The following is a 21,136-nucleotide window of genomic DNA, read 5'->3' on the forward strand; positions in this document are numbered from 1 at the left end:
ATTAGTTTAACAAGAGGGGAAAATTTTTAATTTTGCCCTCACTCGTCCTTTACGTATTAGCTATGCATCTGTATATCGTAGTAGGAATTTGGGAACCATTACTACTGTACGGGCCTAAATTTGTCCGGCCCTTTAGAAAACCCAATAATAACAACAAAACCCTAAACCCGAGAGGCCCAAAATCTAAAAAAAATTTTACCCTAATGCCCATGTGCGCCGTACCCCTCCTCGATCACGTCGCCTATACCTCGTCCCATGGATTCTAGTCCCGAGGCCTGCCCTTCCTGTCTCCATTTCACCGAAAGGGCAAAGGGTTGGCCTCCTTTATTCGTTGACCCTCTAAAAACACCTGCAAGAAGAAAAAAGGACAACAGAAACGAAAGCAGAGAAGCAGAGATAAAATGCATAAACAATAGTAACAGTAGCGAATACACAGTGTTGTAAAAGCTATAAGAGCCAGAATCGACAATGTAATTTTTTACACGGATACAAAGCAATCAAAAAAAAAAAACAAAAAAGGTTGAGTCTTGTTGTTCTCTCGTTTTTACTTCCCGTTTCTTTATTTTATTTTCAGTTCTCAAATAAGTTTTTAATAAAAACATATAAAAGAAAAGAGAAAAGAGGATTTACCTGAAGCCCGGAGTCGGTCGTCTGAGTCCCTGCTCCGTCGTAGAGACTGATTCCCAAAAGGAAAATGAGGTCTCTTTTCATGGGTTCTCAAGCCAAGGAAAGCACCGCCTTCGGGTGCTCCAAACCGGGGTTAAAAAGAACCCCTCACACGGCCTCAACCACTGCCCTCGTGGCGTTGTGCGATGACGGCGATGATGGGTTTCTTTTGAAACCCTAGCAAAGCATAAACCCGGGGGGTGTTCTGTTTTAGAATATGAAGCAAAATAAGAAAAAAAGTAATAAAAATTGGTTTAAATGGTGCAGCAAAACGGTGTCGTTCTGGTACTAAGGTCACCAGTGACTAAAACAGCGCCTTTTCAGTGAAATAACCTGCGACCCGACCCATGAACGGCCTAAGATCCGCGCGTTTTGGACTGAGGGTATATTTGCGCCCTCAGTCATTCCGCTTTTGAGGCTTAGTTCAATAGGGTCCAATTCTACTTTTTTTATTTTTAATTTTACCCCTGAAATTTCCTTATTATTTTATTTGGGCCCCTTATAAGACTGTGCGTTTTGAGGAACGGGTTTATTACCCATCTGGTCCTCCCATATTATTCGCGTGTGTAAATTGGCCCTTTTCTCTTTTATTTTCTTTCAAATTTGTCCCCAAATTTCTGTTTAAAGTTCAAATTGGCCCATTTTCGTCCCTTTTGTTACTTTATTATTTAATATTATTATTCTTGTGTTTTATTTTCGCGCTTATTATTTGCTATTATTATTATTACCTTCATTCCATTATTATTATTGTTGTTGCTATTTTTTTTGTTTGTATTATTATTTATATTATTGTTAGTATCATTGTTATTCCTTAGTTTATTATTATTATTTCATCATTTTTTTTATATTTATCTATATTATTATTACTATTATTATTGTAATTACTTTTGAATATATCATGCATTTTAAATTATTATCGATTTTAAATATTTATCATATATCATTTCTTTTAAATCATCACATGTAGTATTTATTTTGAGACTTTTATATGTATCTTTGTATTTTAAATTATTACATGTATACATATATTTCTTTTTATATTTATTTATTTAAACGTTTTTTTATACATCATTTTACCTCGAACTTCTCTTTTCACATTATTTATTCTAAATATTTTACACGTCATTTAAGTTAAACCATCTTATATATTATCTATTTTTAATTTTTATATGCTATTTTTATTTAAACCATTTTAAACTCTTATTATTCTTTCGATTATTATCTCAAGATGTCGTATATTGCTAAACTATTTGGTGAATTTTTTTTATTGTTTTGTCATTTATTTTAAATTATTCATATTATCTATTCCATTTTTTTCTTTAATTGTTGATATTGGTATTTAAATAATATTCATTGTATGTCGCCTTTGCATGCCTTAGAAATTATTTGTTAGTATTTTCATTGACCTTCAATAACATAGCATCTAATTCAACTATCACTATTCCATGCTCCATATTACCTTTCATTTTAACTAGTTTAAATCATATCGTGTGTGAAACGTTACGTTTTAGTTCAAACAAAATTACACTCATCGTTAAATGTTATACTCATTATATTTCAAAAAATAAATTTTCTAAATAAGGAAATATTTGGCGTTTGGAAATTTCGAGAAATCGTGCCCTACGTGTTGGGTTTCGACTTATCGTTTGACCGAACAACCAAATATCCCTTTTCAAATTTTCAATATATGAGTTTCGGGAATCATGAGATGATTTTGGTATCGAAGGTTTAAAATATCGTGTCCTACGTGCTGGATGTGATATTTCATTTCTTTGAAACAAGATAATCTTAATTGTTTCATATTATTGCATTTTTATTCGAGATTTTTTAAACAAGGCAATATCTGGCGTTTGAAAATTTTGAGAAATTGTGCCCTACGTGTTGGGTTTTGATTTGTTGTTTGACCAAATGACCGAATATCCTTTTTAGATTTTCAATGCATAAGTTTTGGAAATTATGAGACGATTTTGGTATCGAAGGTTGAAATATCGTGTCCTACATGTTGGATGTGATATTGTATTTCTTCGAAACAAGAGAATATTATTATCCACTTCAAGTTTTTCAAACATTCATAACAAGGGATTGTATTTTAAATTTTATTTCAAAATCTTTTAAATTTTCGACATTAAGACGTTAATTAATCAATTAGGTACCAATTTTGGGCGTTACGAGGGTGCTAATCATTCCTCGTACGTAACCAACTCCCAAACCCGTTTTCTCAAATTTCGTAAACCAAAATCATTTTTTTAATAAAATAAAATATTTTATTAAAACAATCAAAATATTAGGTGATCCGTTCACACCTAAACAAAAAGGATTGGTGGCGACTCCCTTTTTTTCGTTTTCATTTTCAAAACCAAAGTTGATCCCATTTTTTAAAAAAAAATAGTTTTGACAGCTTGGCGACTCCACTGGGGACTTGAGAGTCGAGCCATAAATTGATTAATTTTTGTCCTTTGTCGAAAATTAAAATTCGTTTTAAACTTACGATCCCTTCATTGCATTTCATCCGTTTTTCTTATGGTTTTCATCATTTTGTTCCTATTTTCTTTGTTGCTTCGAGTTTTTTTATGTATATATCCTCGCATATTGCATTGCATGACCGTTATGGTCACACCTCTTAAGTGGGAGTGAGAAACTATTCCTTCGTGAGGTTTTCACCTCCGTGTAGGATAGTGAATTGCTTTCGGGATACATCCGTACCTATGTCTTCGTGAGATTTTCATCTCCTTGTAGCCATAGGAAAATGTATTCCCCTGAACTAAACTCGGTCTATATGAGCCTATAATGGGTGAGGATTGAGGAATCTACTAGCTCGGGTACCTTTACTCTAGAACCAAACCACATATAATGAGCCCTAAGAGCCTACTCTAGGTAGAACCGCACCAGACCCTAGTGATTACCCGATTAGGTACTTAATATTTCCTGTTTGCTTTAAGTTTTGTTATATAATACTGACTTGTTGTGTTTTGTTGTTATTGCATGGCATTTCATCATAAAAAGGTGTTGATTCCCATTCGGTTACTAAGTAGAAGAGCTTAGCATGGAAAAGGGGTTTCTTGATAGAGTGGAGGATAATGCGGCAGTCCGAGTATGGTCCGAGACGACACAACAAGAGAAAGATGATAGTTTGAGCGAAGGATATGAATCAGAATTGTGGGATTTCACTAGCATCGGTGTAACTCAAAGTGACCTACAAGAACTAAAAGAGATATGGGGTCAATGGAGTGACGAGGTCAAGCAACTCTTTTATTGTAATTACGGTGACCTACCCTATTTGCTTGATGCAAAGGTGAACAAACATCTGTTTCGAGCCTTCGTGTAATTTTGGAATCCTACCTACAGTTGCTTCATTTTCGGAAAACTTGATTTCGTACCAACTGTGAAGGAGTACATGGCTTTACTTCGTTGCCCGAAAATTCAGGTCAACAAAGCCTATTCAAGAGCTACTAATGTCACAGCCTTCATAAAAAAATTAGTGAGTATCACGGGGATGAGCGAATAGTGGGTTGCAAGCCGATTAAGCAGAAAGGAAACAGTAAGTGTATTCCTTGGAAGAACTTGAGAGATCTAATCCTAGCGCATCCGGATATAAGGAAGAGGGTTGACGTGTTCGCTTTGAGCATCTACTGTTTGGTTGTCTTTCCTAATGCATTAGGATATGTAGATGAAGCAGTCTCAGACCTTTTCGATCGACTTGATAAAGGGGTCACACCCGTCCCGACAATCCTAGAGGAAACTTTCAGGTCCTTGAACGCATGTCGGAGGGCAGGTGAAGGAAGATTCATAGGTTGTGCTCAATTATTGTTGGCTTGGTTTCATAGCCACTTTTGGAAAGTAGAAAAGGTCTCCTATCAAGTTTTCTCAGAGAACTACTCCCCACTGAAAGAATTAGTGGGTACGACAATACAGGATGACCTTTCTAAAGAAAAGTGGATGGCGATTCTCCAGAATCTACAAGCTGAAGATTTTGAGTAGAGAGCCCCATGGATGATCCCTGGCGAGATCTTATATCGGTATGGGGACTTTGACTGGGTCCCCTTACTCGGGATATGGGGAGCCATTGGGTATGCTTCACTACTTGTTTTAAGACAGTATCGCTCAAGGCAGTTCGTACTAGCAACACAAGGGTTAGCTCAATGTGAGTTCTCTTATAAGGATGACAATTATAGGAAAAAGGTTTGTGAGATGTCAAATGCTTGGAAACAAACCCGAAGAATGAAAGAATTCACGACGGGTCCCATAACGACCCCCGAGTATGACCGGTGGTGGATTAAAAGAGTCAATGACAACATCCCAATGTCAAGTCAGGAAAATGCCCGACCAATAGAAGAGCATTTACAAGTAGTCCCATCCGAGTTAAAGATCATCAAACAAGACTTTGAAAAAAGGAGCTCGGAATTGGGAAAGAAAATAAAACAATTAGAGGAGAAAAAGATGCGGCTAGGATTAGATGTCGACATCCACAAGCTAGAGGGTGAAAAGCTAAGGAAAGGGACGAATAAAGCCGAAGAGGACTTAGATAGTCTGAAGACTGATTATAAGAAGCTGCGTATGTCAATAAGAACTGCCGGTTTGGGTAAAACGTTGGATCAGTGGCGTCAAGAAATTGAAAAAGAAAAGGCTAGAGCCGATCACTGGGAGAAGAAATTTTAAGATGTTCGAGTGTGAGAAGATGTTTTGAAAAAGAGTTTGTCAGAAAGCCAAAGCGAAAAAGAAAGGTTAAAAGCTCGAATAGCTGAATTGGAAAAATCGCTATATCTACATCGTAGCCGTAACTCTGTAACCGAATTGAAGGCCAGCCTGAGCAAGATCAATGAGATGAAAGGGAAAATAGAAGAACTCGAGACGACACTACAAGATAGCAAAAGTCGAGTGGAATTTCTTAAGGTAAACAATGAACATTACAAAACACAAATTTACCATTCTCAAGATCAGATCAGAAATAGAGATTATATCATGGGTGAAGCTGTGGCCCAAGTTAGAGTGATAGCCGATCATTTGCAAACCTTGGCAGTTCAGGCTGATATATTAAGCCTAAAATACAAGTCAGAATCAGATCGAGGCCGGGACTTAGCTTAGCTTCTTAGGAAAGTTAAAGCTTTGGGCATTAGGGCAAAGTCGTATATATAATTATCCGTTCTATGTAAAGAAATTTTGTTTCTAGCAAAGTTGTTCTAATGAAATTGAATCAGAATCAAAGCCTCTTTTTACATTCATCCATTCCTTTGCATTCAAGCATTTGTATTACATTACATCATATGTATTAAAGGCCATAAAAAGATTCTAATTAATTAAAAATATTTCAGTAATCTAGAAACCGACAAAAATCTCCCAAATACACATCCCTACTGTACAAGAAGAAAAACTAAAGCAATGGATAAAAAACTAGAGAGATTGGAGTAAATGCAGAAAGAGATGCAGGAGCAGATGCAAGCACAAGTGCAAGAACAGTTAGCAAAAATCCAGCAAGAAATGAGGGACCAGATGCTGGAATCCCAAAGAAATATGATGGAAGAGCTAACCCAACTACTAACTAGTAGGTCGGACAAAGGAAAGGGCCCTATAGCCGATATGGGAAATAACAATGGAGATTCCCTTTACCCCCTGGTTTTACCCCGACAAACGCTCAAACGCAGCATGAGACACACACGCAGAGGCCATCCATTATTGAAGATCCCCTCTATCCCCCTGGTTTCACCCCGACGAATGCTCAAATGCAACCCGAGCTACACATGCAAAGACCGTCCGTTACGATCAGGCCTTAGCAATTTCAAACTGATACCTCGATGCCAATCAATTATCAAACAGGCTCAGGCTCTAATCCTAGGGATAACCCTATTCATCCTACAATACCTGATCTAGATAATATGGCAGAAGAAGAAAGAGTGAGAACAGGGCTCTCGAAAGAATTGGAAGACCGATGCAAGTGGTTAGAGGAAAAGTTCAAAGTGATGGAAAGTACTGACTATTATTGTGGGATCGACGCTAAAGATCTGAGCTTAGTCCCAGACCTAGTCCTCCCTCTTAAGTTCAAAATCCCAGACTTTGAAAAATACAATGGAACTAGCTGTCCAGAGGCTCACATCATCATGTTTTGGCATGGTATGTTCATAATGATCAATTATTGATCCACTGCTTCCAAGACAGTTTGGTCAGGTCTGCGTCCAAATGGTACAACCAATTAAGTCGCGCGCAAATCCATTCATGGAAAGACTTGGCACAAGCTTTCATGAAGCAATACGGCCATGTGACAGACATAGCACCCGATCGAATCACGTTACAAAACATAGAGAAGAAACAAAATGAGAGTTTCAAGCAGCACGCCCAAAGATGAAGAGAGGTGGCGACGCAAGTCCAACCACCTCTTCTAGAGAAAGAAATGACTATGCTCTTTATCAACATTCTGGAAGCTCCGTTTATTAACCACATGCTGGGAAGCGCTACTAAGAGCTTCTCAGACATAGTAATGTTAGGAGGGATGATAAAGAACACAATAAGATACGGGAAGATCGAAACAGGGGAAAATGCCAAGAAATCAGCTCTGAAAAGGAAAAAAAATGAGGTGAACAACGCGGGTGTATACAATAAGAGTTACTCCAAGCCAGTCACTGTGAGCCAACCAAAAATAGTGACTACCAGCCATCAGGGCTCTGCAAGACAATATTTAAACCCGAGGCCTAACACGGAAAAGGTCCAGTTTACGCCTATCCCAATGTCATACAGGGAGTTGTATCAGAATTTATTCGATGCCCATGTGGTGTCACATTACTACTTGAAACCCCTGCAACCTCCATTCCCTAAGTGGTATGACGCAAACGCTCAATACGAATACCATGCAGGAATCTCGAGACACACGATTGAGAATTGTACTGCCTTTAAAAAAGTAGTCGAATGGCTCATAGCCATGGGCGTTGTAAAGTTCGACGAGCCCTCAAGACCTAATGTGGCTGGGAATCCGTTACCTAGTCATTCAGACAAAGGGATAAATGCGATAATTGAAAATGGAAGGAAAAGAACCAAGATGGATGTATTAGAGGTAAAAACCCCGTTGAAATAGGTTTGGAAGAGGATGCTGGAAAGAGGTTTAGTCACACAAGATTCAAGGGAAAGGCCCAGAGAAGCGAGAAGATACTACGAGTTTAATACTGATGAAGGCCACGACATCCAAGAGTGCAATAAGTTCAGGTCCATGTGCAAAATCTGATGGACAATAAGGAGATAGAATTTTATGAAGAAATAGAAGGATCAGAAGAATGAAAGGTTTGCGCCTCAGAGGAAGGAACGAGAGAAGGGGTCCAAAGAGTTAATCATCCTGTGGTGATAATTTCGCGACCGAGGAATAATGAAGCAGGAGTACAAATGGCGCCGAGAGTCATAATCCAGAAGTCGGTATCCTTCCCTTACAAAGATAGTAAAAGGGTTTCCTGAAATTACGACTGCAATGTGATGGTCCCAGGTATGGAGAACCCGGCTAGCACTTCAAAGGAAAACCAAAATGTAAGTTTCTATACACGCAGTGGGAGACGTTATGACCCTACGGGTACAGGAACTGAAACTGTTAAAAGAAATACCCCAATAGTTGAGCAAAGGAAGGAAAAGACGGTCAGGCTCAAGTCGCCAATCAACGAGCCAGTAACCGAGAATAAAGTTAAAGAATTCTTGAAATTCTTAAAGCATAGTGAGTACAGCGTGGTTGAACAGTTACACAAGCAACCGGCTCGCATCTCAGTGCTAACTTTGCTCTTGAGTTCGGAGACACATCGGAGCGCGTTAATGAAGGTACTAAACGAAACTTACGTCGCGGATGATATCTCTGTCAACAAGCTGGACCATCTCGTCAATAATATAAGTGCCGATAATTTCATATTTTTCAATGACGATAAAATACCGCCAGGGGGAATGGGGTCAACAAAAGCACTACACATCACCACCCGCTGTAAAGGATATACACTACTGGGAGTGTTGATTGACAATGGGTCTGCACTAAATTTCCTACCCCTATCTACGCTGAATAGGTTGCTAGTGGATAGTTCCCATATAAAGACATGCCAAAATGTAGTGAGGGCATTTGATGGTACTAAAAGTAAGGTAATGGGGAGGATTGAAATACCCCTTTTAATCGGTCCAAGCACATACAAGATAGATTTCTTAGTGATGGACATCAAGCTCTCTTACAATTGCTTGTTGGGAAGGCCATGGATTCACTCAACAGGAGTGGTGCCATCGTCGTTACATCAAAAGCTCAAATTTGTAACGGAAGGCCGATTGGTGACCGTAAACGCAGAAGAAGATATCATTGCATCCGTTACCAGCGATGCACCATATGTGGGGACAGATGATGAAGTAATAGAATGCTCTTTTGATCATTAGAATTTGTGAATGCAACCTTTATTGTCGAAGGGAACAAGGCCCCGGTGCCCAAAATTTCCAAAACTACCAGGATAGGCTTGCAACTGACAGTTGGAATAGGAGCTTTATCCGAAAAGGGGCTTGGAAGAAATCTACAAAGAAGGATCAAGGCACCCATGCTCACAAACAAACGAGACCGTTTTGGTTTAGGGTACAAGCCAGATGCAAGGCAGAAGAAAAAGGAGATAGATAAGAAACAAGAGAGGAGAAGAGCGCGTTTAAATGGAGAATAGGTCAAATGGGAGCCAATGACCTTTCCTCACATATCCAAAACATTCATGTCGGAAGGGACTATTTACTCTGAAGGAAGATCGACGAGGAAGGGGTCTGCCGAATAAATGTTGAAAAAATTGAGCATTAACGTCATATCCAAGGAAGAAAAAAGATACGAAGATCATGTAGGCATTTGCCCGTACATGCCCGGGAGTGTTTTAAACAATTAGACTGCAGAGAAGATCCCTGTAACCTTTAAGATTAATTCAGAGTAATTTCCAAAATAAGCTTATTGCTCTAAGCCTAGGGGCAATAAGAATCCTTTTATAAAATAGGCATATGTCCAAATATCGTTATTTTAATAAAAATGCACTTTTGCGTATCATCTTGAGCAAATATTCTTTTATTCTTTCCATTTCACTCATAATCATACCACCAATAAATATTCTTAGATTCTTTTGTTCTCTGGACTTTTCTTCATCTCTATAACAGGTCTCCAGATATCAATGATATAAATAACGCTGCTACTGACTCAGAGTCTCCTTTTGAGCAAGATATTTATACGGAAGATTCTCAAGATTTTGAAGATAACCGAAACTGTAACCTATCTCCGGATTTGTTAAGGATGGTAGAACAAGATGAGAAACAAATCCTACCTCACAAGGAGTCAATGGAAATTTTGAGCTTAGGAGAAGGAAAATAGGTGAAGATTGGAGCTTGTATCGCCGTGGAGACAAAACGAGATCTCATTGAGCTACTACAAGAATTTAAAGATGTCTTCGCATGGTCATATCAAGACATGCCCGGGTTAAATACCGATATTGTGGTACACCGACTCCCCATAAAGGAAGAGAGTAAGCCAGTCTAACAGAAACTCCGAAGAATGAGACCTGATGTTCTGTTGAAGATAAATGAGGAGGTCAAGAAATAATTCGATGCCGGTTTCTTACGAGTGGTTAAATATTCAGAATGGGTAGCCAATATAGTCTCAGTTCTTAAGAAAGATGGAAAAGTACGGATGTGCGTAGACTATCGAGATCTGAACAAAGCCAGCCCAAAAGATAATTTCCTGTTGCCTCACATTGATATATTAGTGGATAACATGGCAGGTTACTCACTTTTCTCCTTCATGGATGGTTTTTTGGGATACAACCAGATAAAGATGCACCTCGGAGACATGGAAAAAACCACATTCGTGACCATGTGGGGAACGTTTTGTTATAAGTTGATGTCATTCAGACTGAAGAACGCAAGAGCGATATATCAGAGAGCCATTGTAACTCTGTTTCATGATATGATGCACAAGGAGATCGAAGTTTACGTCGATGACATGATTACAAAATCTAGGACAAAAAAAGAGCACATACAAGTCTTGAAGAAATTGTTCTTAAGGTTAAGAAAGTTTTAATTAAAGCTCAATCCCGTAAAATGTACCTTCGAGGCCAGGTCAAGAAAGCTGTTAGGATTCATAGTCAGTGAAAAAGGGATCAAAATCGACCCAGATAAAGTCAAAGACATACAAGAGTTACCTCTGCCACGCACTCAAAAAGAAGTTCGAGGCTTCCTAGGAAGGCTAAACTACATCACCCGGTTTATTTCACAACTAACAGAGAAGTGTGACCCGATATTCTGTCTCCTTAAGAAACATAACCCAAGTGTATGGGATGAGGAGTGCCAAAGAACTTTTGATAAGGTCAAGCATTATCTATCCAATCCCCTAGTGCTAATGCCACATTGCCCAGATAAGCCACTGATATTGTATTTGGCAGTGTTCGAAAACTCCATGGGATGCGTGTTAGGCCAACATAATGAGTCGGGAAGAAAAGAGAAAGCGATATATTATCTCAGTAAGAAATTCACCGAATGTGAGAAAATATATTCGCCGATCGAGAAATTGTGTTGTGCTTTGATTTAGACAACCTGGAGACTAAGACAGTATATGTTGTACCACACAACTTGGCTCATTTCAAAATTAGACCCTCTGAAGTACATGATGGAGTCAAATGCTCTGAAAGGAAGAATGGCTCGTTGGCAAATTTTACTTTCGGAGTTAGACATAGTCTACGTGAACCAAAAAGCCATACAAGAAAGTGCAATAACAAATTTTTTGGCCAACAGGGCTTTAGAAGATTATGAACCTTTGAGCTTCGATTTCCCAAACGAAGATCTAATGTATGTTGCAACCACTGAAGAAGACTCTCAAGAAGATCATCCCTGAAGACTGAATTTTGATGGAGCCTCGAATGCTGTGGGTAACGGAATCGGGGCAGTTTTGGTATCCCCAAATGAAGATCGTTATCCCTTTACTAGTAAATTGGATTTTGATTGCACAAATAACATGGCGGAGTATGAAGCATGCATCATGGGTATCTGTGCAGCTATTGAACGCAAAATTAAGGTGCTAGAAGTATATGGGGATTCTGCATTAATGATCTATCAGCTCAAAGATGAATGGAAGACGAGAGACCGTAAATTGATTAATTACCGAAAGTTAGTTCTAGAGTTAATTGAGGAGTTTGACGACATCACTTTTTGCTATCTCCCACGAGATGAAAACCAGATGGCTGACGCCTTGGAAACTTTAGCTTCTATGATCAAAGTAAACAAGCAGGAGGATATAAAGCCTATCCAGATGAGTATCTATGAGGCTCCGGCTCATTGCTACAACATTAACGAAAAAGAAGAAAAAGATGATCACCCTTAGTATCAAGATATATTACGATATGTGAAAAGTCGTGAATACCCTGACCAAGCGACTGAGAATGATAAAAGGACAATTAGAAGGCTGGCTAGTGATTATGTATTGGATGGAGTGATCCTATATAAAAGAAGGAAGGATCAGGTGCTGCTAAGGTGTGTGGACGCCGTTGAGGCAAAACAAATCTTAGAGGAGGTTCATGAGGGTGTCTGTAGAACGCACGCTAATGGTTTCACAATGGCCAGACAAATCATGAAATTCGGGTATTATTGGTCCACTATGGAAATGGATTGCATCAGCTATGCCAAAAAGTGTCATAAATGCCAAATTTACGGAGATAAAATTCATGTACCTCCTTCACCTTTTCATGTCATGACTTCTCCATGGCCTTTCTCCATGTGGGGGATGGATGTCATTGGGCTGATCTCACCGAAGGCATCTAACAGACATCAATTTATCTTTGTGGTTATCGATTACTTCACCAAGTGGGTAGAGGCCACATTTTATGCCAACGTTACAAAATTGGTAGTCAGCAAGTTTCGAAAGAAAGAGATCATATGTCGATATGGGATGCCTAAGAGGATCATATCTGACAATACACTGAACTTGAACAACAGCACGATAGCAGAGGTCTGTAGCCAATTCAAGATCAAACACCATAACTCGTCACCATATCGCCCAAAAATGAATGGTGCGATGGAAGCAGCCAATAAGAATATCAAGAAAATCATGAGAAAAATGACTAAGACTTATAAAGATTGGCATGAGAAATTACCATTCGCCCTCTACGCCTACCGAACGTCAGTCAAAACCTCCACCAAGGTAACACCTTTCTCTTTGGTTTATGAAATGGAGGCGATCTTGCCTATTGAGGTTGAAATTCCTTCTCTACGAGTCCTGTCAGAACTAAAGTTAGATGAAGCAGAATGGATCCAGTCACGATATGATTAGCTAAACCTAATTGATGAAAAGAGGCTGAAAGCTATTCACCACGGTCAAATGTACCAAAAGCAAATGATGCGAGCTTATAACAAGAAGGTATGCCCTAGAGAATAACATAAGGGAGACTTTGTTTTAAAAAAGGTCCTCCCCATACAAAAGGACTTTAGAGAAAAATGGATGCAAAATTCGGAAAGACCATATGTGGTGAAGAAGGCTTTCTCTGGAGGAGCTCTAATTTTGACCGAAATGGATGAAAAAAGCCTGCCTAATCCCATAAATTTGGATTCAGTTAAGAGGTACTTTACCTAAAAAAAACGGAGAAGCCAAGGCGGAAACCCGTAAAATGGCGCTTTGAGACTAAAAGGGGTTTTAAATTGAAAACCCAAGAATGGGCAATTCAAATTTTGATCGAAGTTGGGGCATGCGGTAGTCTTGTTTTTCTCTGAATTAACAAGGAGGGATGCTACATCTTGGGGCATCAACAAAAGACTCTTGGTCTTCTAAACGCATATCAAGTTCAAAGGGTCCTCGAGAAGCTCTGTGCAGAGAAGCTCATGCTACGATATCTGGGGCACCTATTTTCATGTTATTCGTTTTGTACCCTAGCAAAATTTGCTATCTTGATTGCTTATTCATTTTGAGCTTTTTCTCAATAAAATTTCGTCTTGTCCATTACGATAATCTTTTTCAAGCACTTTTCATTGAAATAACGATTAATGGACTAATGACATTCAAAAGGAGTTCTGCATATCACTCTGAAATGATTTTAAATGATACAAAGACCTGAAACGGGACTAATTAGTTTGAATTACCTAAATTCAAGGAAACATTAGGAAAAGAATAGCCCAAATTGTGATTGTTCTTCAAAAGATACCAGCTAAAGAAAAAAGGGAGAGTAATACGTCAATGATAAAACTTCGATGAACAGCGAGTAATATCAAATTAGGCATTAAAAATAACATTTTTGCATTCACGCCAACATCATCCATGCACATCTAGTTAGGAGCATTTGATTCATTCATGACATCCTAATCATTTGGCATATGCATAGGCTCAAGAAATCGATTCTACAGGTCATGTCCCTCAGAGGATGATATAGCAAGATCGATTGTAACTACGAATTTTGGCAAATCTTATCTTCCTGAAGTTGCAATGAAGCAGATTGAAACCACTAACTTTATCTCCTTGAAGATACGGCGGAGTAGACTGAAGTTACAAGTCTTATCTTCCTGAAGTTGCAGTGAAGCAGATCGAAGCCACTAACCTTATCTCCTTGAAGATACGGTGGAGTAGGTTGAAGTTACAAGTCTTATCTCCCTGAAGTTGCAGTGGAGCAGGCTGAAGGTAGCGAATCTTGTTTTCCTGAAGTTGCAGTGGAACAGATTGAAGCTATAAATTGTAGATCTTATCTCTCTGAAGTTACAGTAGAGTAGATCAAAACAAGTCTTATCTCCCTGAAGTTGCAGTGGAGCAGGCTGAAGATAGTAAATTTTGTTTCCCTGAAGTTGCAGTGGAACAGATTGAAGCTATAAATTACAGATCTTATCCCCCCAAAATGGCAATAGAGCAGGTCGAAAGTAAAAACCTCATCTTCCTGAAGTTGCAGTGGAGCAAGTTAAAAGAGCAAGATTTATATCCCCAAAGTTGCGGTGGAGCATATTAAAGCTACTTAAAGAAAAGAAGCGCCAAAAAAAGTCGGGACTCAGCAGGTCCAGGCAAAACGGGCCCTTTTATGGTCTTTGCTCTATTCCCGTTACACAACGATGAGCAAAAAGAGGCAACTGTACGGGCCCAAATTTGCCCGGCCCTTTAGAAAACCTAATAATAACAACAAAACCCTAAACCCGAAAGGCTCAAAATCTAAAAAAAAATTTACCCTAATGCCTATGTGCGCCGTACCCCTCCTCGATCACGTCGCCTATACCTCGTCCCGAGGCTCACCCTTCCTATCTCCATTTCACCAAAATGGTAAAGGGTTGGCCTCATTTCTTCGTTGACCCTCCAAAAACACTTGCAAGAAGAAAAAAGGACAACAGAAACGAAAGCAGAGATAAAATGCATAAACAATAGTAACAGTAGCGAATACACAGTGTTGTAAAAGCTATAAGAGCCAGAATCGACAATGTAATTTTTTACACGGATACAAAGCAATAAAAAAAACAAACAAAAAAGGTTGAGTCTCGTTGTTCTCTCGTTTTTACTTCCCGTTTCTTTATTTTATTTTCAGTTCTCAAATAAGTTTTTAATAAAAACATATAAAAGAAAAGAGAAAAGAGGATTTACCTGAAGCCCGGAGTCGGTCGTCGGAGTCCCTGCTCCGTCGTTGAGACCGATTCCCAAAAGGAAAATTATGTCTCTTTTCTCGGGTTCTCAAGCCAAGGAAAGCACCGTCTCCGGGTGCTCTAAACCGGGGTTAAAAAGAACCCCTCACACGGCCTCAACCACTGCCCTCAGTGGTGTTGTGCGATGACGGCGATGATGGGTTTCTTTTGAAACCCTAGCAAAGCACAAACCGGGGGGGTGTTCTGTTTTAGAAGATGAAGCAAAATAAGAAAAAAAGTAATAAAAATTGGTTTAAATGGTGCAGCAAAACGGTGCCGTTCTGGTACTAAGGTCACCAGCGACTAAAACGGTGCCATTTCAGTGAAATAACCCGCGACCCGACCCATGAACGGCCTAGGATCCGCGCGTTTTGGACTAAGGGTATATTTGCGCCCTCAGTCCTTCCGCTTTTGAGGCTTGGTTCAATAGGGTCCAATTTTATTTTTTTTATTTCTAATTTTACCGCTGAAATTTCCTTATTATTTTATTCGGGCCCCTGATAAGACTGTGCGTTTTGAGGAACGGGTTTATTACCCATCTGGTCCTCCCATATTATTCGCGTGTGCAAATTGGCCCTTTTCTCTTTTATTTTCTTTCAAATTTGTCCCCAAATTTCTGTTTAAAGTTCAAATTAGCCCATTTTCGTCCCTTTTGTTACTTTATTATTTAATATTATTATTCTTGTGTTTTATTTTCGCGCTTATTATTTGCTATTATTATTACCTTTATTCCATTATTATTATTGTTGTTGCTATTTTTTTTTGTTTGTATTATTATTTATATTATTGTTAGTATCATTGTTATTCCTTAGTTTATTATTATTTCATCTTTTTTTGTATTTATCTATATTATTATTACTATTATTATTGTAATTACTTTTGAATATATCATGCATTTTAAATTATTATCGATTTTAAATATTTATCATATATCATTTCTTTTTAAATCATCACATGTAGTATTTATTTTGAGATTTTTATATGTACCTTTGGATTTTAAATTATTACATGTATACATATATTTCTTTTTATATTTATTTATTTAAACGTTTTTTTATACATCATTTTACCTCAAACTTCTCTTTTCACATTATTTATTCTAAATATTTTACACGTCATTTAAGTTAAACCATTTTATATATTATCTATTTTTAATTTTTATATGCTATTTTTAATTAAACCATTTTAAACTCTTTTATTATTCTTTCGATTATTATATCAAGATGTCGTATATTACTAAACTATTTGGTGAATGTTTTTTTTATTGTCTTGTCATTTATTTTAAATTATTCATACTATCTATTCCATTTTTTATTTAATTGTTGATATTGGTATTTAAATAATATTCATTGTATGTCGCCTTTGCATGCCTTAGAAATTATTTGTTAGTATCTTCATTGACCTTCAATAACATAGCATCTAATTCAAATATCACTATTCCATGCTCCATATTACCTTTCATTTTAACTAGTTTAAATCATATCGTGTGTGAAACGTTACGTTTTAATTCAAACAAAATTACACTCATCGTTAAATGTCATACTCACTATATTTCAAGAAATAAATTTTCTAAATAATGCAATATTTGGCGTTTGAAAATTTCGAGAAATCGTGCCCTACGTGTTGGGTTTCGACTTATCGATTGACCGAACAACCGAATATCCCTTTTCAAAATTTCAATATATGAGTTTCGGGAATCATGAGATGATTTTGGTATCGAAGGTTTAAAATATCGTGTCCTACGTGCTGGATATGATATTTCATTTCTTTGAAACAAGATAATCTTAATTGTTTCATACTATTGCATTTTTATTCGAGATTTTTTAAACAATGCAATGTCTGGCGTTTGAAAATTTCGAGAAATTGTGCCCTACGTGTTGGGTTTCGATTTATCGTTTGACCAAACAACCGAATATCCTTTTTAGATTTTCAATGCATAAGTTTTGGAAATTATGAGACAATTTTGGTATCGAAGGTTGAAATATCGTGTCCTACGTGTTGGATGCAATAGTGTATTTCTTCGAAAGAAGAGAATCTTATTATCCACTTCAAGTTTTTCAAACATTCATAACAAGGGATTGTATTTTAAAATTTATTTCAAAATCTTTTAAATTTTCGACATTAAGACGTTAATTAATCAATTAGGTGCCAATCTTATTAATCAAATTTCGTAGACCAAAATCGTTATTTTAATAAAATAAAATATTTTATTAAAACAATCAAAATATTAGATAATCCGTTCACACCTAAACAAAAAAGATTGATGACGACTCCCTTTTTTTCGTTTTCATTTTTAAAATCAAAGTCGATCCTTATTTTTTTTTAAAATGGTTTCGACAACTATCAAAATCGAATCATATCATCAAAGTAACGTGACAGCAAAAAACTTCAGAATTATGGGTATTAATGAGGCATTAGTTCACAAGCTACTCGAATTTGATTCAAAAAATTACTAACTCAATTCAATAATGAGCTATCATTAAGTCAAATTCGAGGTTAACAAGCCTTATTCAACTTCTCACTTTTAATATATTTTTTTAAATACATTTTTATGAAATTATTTTGTTACCTTTAATATATATTATGAACTCTAAACTTAATTGCCCGAACTCAAATATGAAAATTTATAAACAAGCTTAATCAAACTTAAACTCAATTAGCTTGCTTATAACTGAGTTTGAGTTGTAAAAATAGATATTCAATCAAGCTCGAGTCAAGTATCAAGTTCCGAACTGCAAGTCAGGATCAAGCTCGACTCGACTCAATTATACCCTAATTGAGATTCACAGTACACAATACACTAGATAGACAAAAAAAAGTCACCAACAGTGTCGATTATCCCATTTAAAATTGGAGCTTAAAATCCGGGATTACCGGTAAAATATCCAAAATATCCATGAACAAGTGACAAGTATAATGAAGATCTCGATCAGAGGACGTCGCTTACCAATCACTAACAGTTCATCTAGAACGGTTTTTTATTCAAAACTGCAGCTAATCCTATTAAGGCAAACCACTCCTCTTCCAAACAGATTATGGAAATGATGAATGCATTCATGAGAGGCATGAGTAAGCCAATTCCTTCTCCTCGGTCAGCTCCTGTCCGGTCAAGTCCAACTTCTTCCTCGAGAATTCATCAATTGCCAGTCCTAAGACAAAAGAAGAAATAAGGAAACTCACCAATGAGCATATAAAATAAGATTTCACTTCAGCAATAAGTGATGGTTTCATCCTCTTAGGGAATCCCAAGGTGTGGGAGGGGAGGAGAAAGCATCAATATCTTGTTCTTCGTATTAGTTTAACACACACTGAACAAGACTACATACAACTAACACGTAATGGGATCATATTTTCCTGTATTCTTACCTTGGACAATTGTCCATTCTCCATTCTTACAAGTTACAGGGAAAGAATAGATGACCCCAGCTGGTGCATTGTATGAACCATCAGAGTAAACCCCCATGGAAACCCATGTACCCTACCAGTGCAACCAAATAAAGTAAAAAATGAGATCATGACCGTATGAAATATCATATAAAACATAACAGATTAACAACATTGCCAACCTCGGGAGTTCCAAGGACCCAATCACGAATGTGATCACAAGCAGCACTAGCAGCAGATAGTGCACTTGAGAGTTTCCTAGCTTTGATGATTGCAGCACCACGTTGTTGGACAGTGGTTATGAATTCTCCATTCAACCTTTAATGAATCAATAATTTCAAAATAATGTTTCAAAAATCTCATTTCAAATAAATTTATTTCATCAGACAACAGATGCTGTTTGTATTATTTTATTTACCATGCATCATCCTTAACAAGCTCGCGAACCGGCTTTTCTCCAGATGGAGTCATAACAGTTGCATGGTTGACATCAGGATATTGAGATGATGAATGATTACCCCAAATAATCACATTCTTAACATCAGAAACTTGGACATTTAGTTTCTCTGAGATTTGACCTAGTGCCCTGTTATGATCCAGCCTTGTCAAACAGGTAATGTTCTTTGCAGGGATTGAAGGTGCAAATTCCTTCAGGATCAATGCATTGGTGTTGGCAGGGTTAGCAACAACCAAAACCTGAAATAAACAGGAAAGTCAAACAAGAAGCGAAATCTTTGAATTGAGCAATTTACTACAATTTTAACAAGTTATAAGACCATACATTTGTCCATTCCGCAAAATCAGTAACAAAACACAAAATACATGACCTTTCTAAGACTTCCAAGACATAGAACTTTAAAATTTCAACAATATATGCTCTGATCTATATAGGTGGAGTTGAAACAATTTTTTCTCACCTTGCAGTTAGGAGCTGCATGCTGTTCCAAGGCAGAAGCCTGAGACTTGTAAATAGACACATTCTTTGACATAACATCTTTCCTCTCCATTCCTTCCTTCCTTGGGAAACCACCAACCATGACAGCAACATTGACTCCAGTGCATGCCTCAACAACATCAGTTGTAGCAACAACACCTGACAAAACAACAAGAGGTTAAAATCCAAACCATACAACATATTCATACTAATTCAGTAGAATCTAAAATACAGCTCGAGAACACCATTCAAAACTTAAACAACATGATAATGACCATATATATACCCTTTAGAAGAGGAAAAGCAGCATCCACCAACTCCATTTTGACACCATTCAAAGCCTCCGCAGCAGGTGGGATATCAAGCATGTGAAGGATCACGGGCTGGTCAGCACCCAACATGACTCCCCTAGCAATCATGGGTACAAGAGCATACCCGATTTGTCCTGCAAATACAACAATAACTCTTTAACAAGTCCTTTCGAAGGGATAAAAAAAGAGAACACCAAGTCTGAGCTAAGTTAGTCCGACTCAGGTGCAAGTATTTGATACAGTATACGGATATCTTCAAGTACTTTAAGGAACTTTTGTGAAAGTCAATCGCAGGTACTCCAAAATAAATAAGGAATCAAATTTAATTCAACTCCTAAGCACTAACTTTTTTAATGTCGATTCCAAACATACTTATTTTTCACATTAGCATAAAATTCAAAAAATTTCAAAATCTTAAATCACCTCTTCCATCATTTATCATATAAACTTCTACGATCAATACTTTGAGCTACTAAGCACAGATCCATGGCAGATCAAAATTACTTTTCAGTAAAATCCGACTTCTAGAGCAATTTGTGTTCTAATCTAAACAATAATCAGTCCAATCAAAACATCCAAAATAAGAACAGTTGAAATCTAGACCGCTATTAACTAGATCTGAAAGGAGAGATCTGATTCATCCAAAAAGAAAACTAGATCTACAGATACGATTTAAGCTGAGAAATGTTTTTAAGTACAGGATCTGACCAATGGAACATAACAGTACCTGCAGCTCCAGTAACGAGGACGCGAACCGGTTCTTTCGCCATTGATGAAAGACTGACTAAAACGATACCGTTTAGCAAGAGTTCAGTGGAGAGAGAGTGAGAATGAAGAAGACTTAGAGCAGAGAGACAACGAAGCAGAAAACGCTAAGAATCGGAGGTATTTATGGGCCAAAGGAGATGATATTACCGAGGAAAAATTGATGATAAAAACAAGTGGGCTTTTTGAGTTTTGCAAAAAAATGAGTGGAACGCCGTCGTTTGGAGATGAGAGAGAATATATATGACGTTGAGATGCATGCGAGCAACGTTTATTGAGCCCACACCGCATAGATGCGTGAGAGTAGTGGACAGTACCATGCGTGCCGGAACGTCAGTTATATTTTTTTGGTAAATTTACTTTTTTAGTCCCTATGCCTATACTTAGGATAGAAAAAATTCAAATCCAACTATAGGAATGGCAAAACTTGAACTGTCTGATAGATTTCAAAATGAATCCCTACGGAATGGAATGTTTTTTTTGAAAAGTG

At 37.4% G+C, this 21,136-nt stretch overlaps 1 protein-coding gene and 1 long non-coding RNA gene across 2 annotated transcripts; both read right to left on the bottom strand.

Annotated features, from left to right (window-relative positions):
• Positions 1-5: 5 nt before the first annotated feature.
• On the bottom strand, positions 6-1,266 carry LOC107940534 (uncharacterized). Its single transcript, XR_001695463.2, has 2 exons — positions 631-1,266; positions 6-349 (listed from the first exon to the last, which is right to left on the bottom strand). It is a non-coding gene; the product is annotated as an uncharacterized lncRNA (long non-coding RNA).
• A 16,793-nt stretch (positions 1,267-18,059) lies between these two features.
• LOC107940531 (malate dehydrogenase) lies at positions 18,060-20,690 on the bottom strand. The gene is given in 7 exon segments (NM_001327436.1): positions 18,060-18,401; positions 18,619-18,730; positions 18,819-18,954; positions 19,055-19,332; positions 19,554-19,729; positions 19,857-20,015; positions 20,609-20,690. Coding segments are annotated over 7 exon segments (999 nt in total). The 5' UTR covers positions 20,652-20,690; the 3' UTR covers positions 18,060-18,306.
• Between the last annotated feature and the right edge of the window lie 446 nt (positions 20,691-21,136).

The sequence above is a fragment of the Gossypium hirsutum genome, chromosome A02 (assembly GCF_007990345.1).
Source record: "Gossypium hirsutum isolate 1008001.06 chromosome A02, Gossypium_hirsutum_v2.1, whole genome shotgun sequence".
Classification (NCBI taxonomy): Eukaryota; Viridiplantae; Streptophyta; class Magnoliopsida; order Malvales; family Malvaceae; genus Gossypium; species Gossypium hirsutum.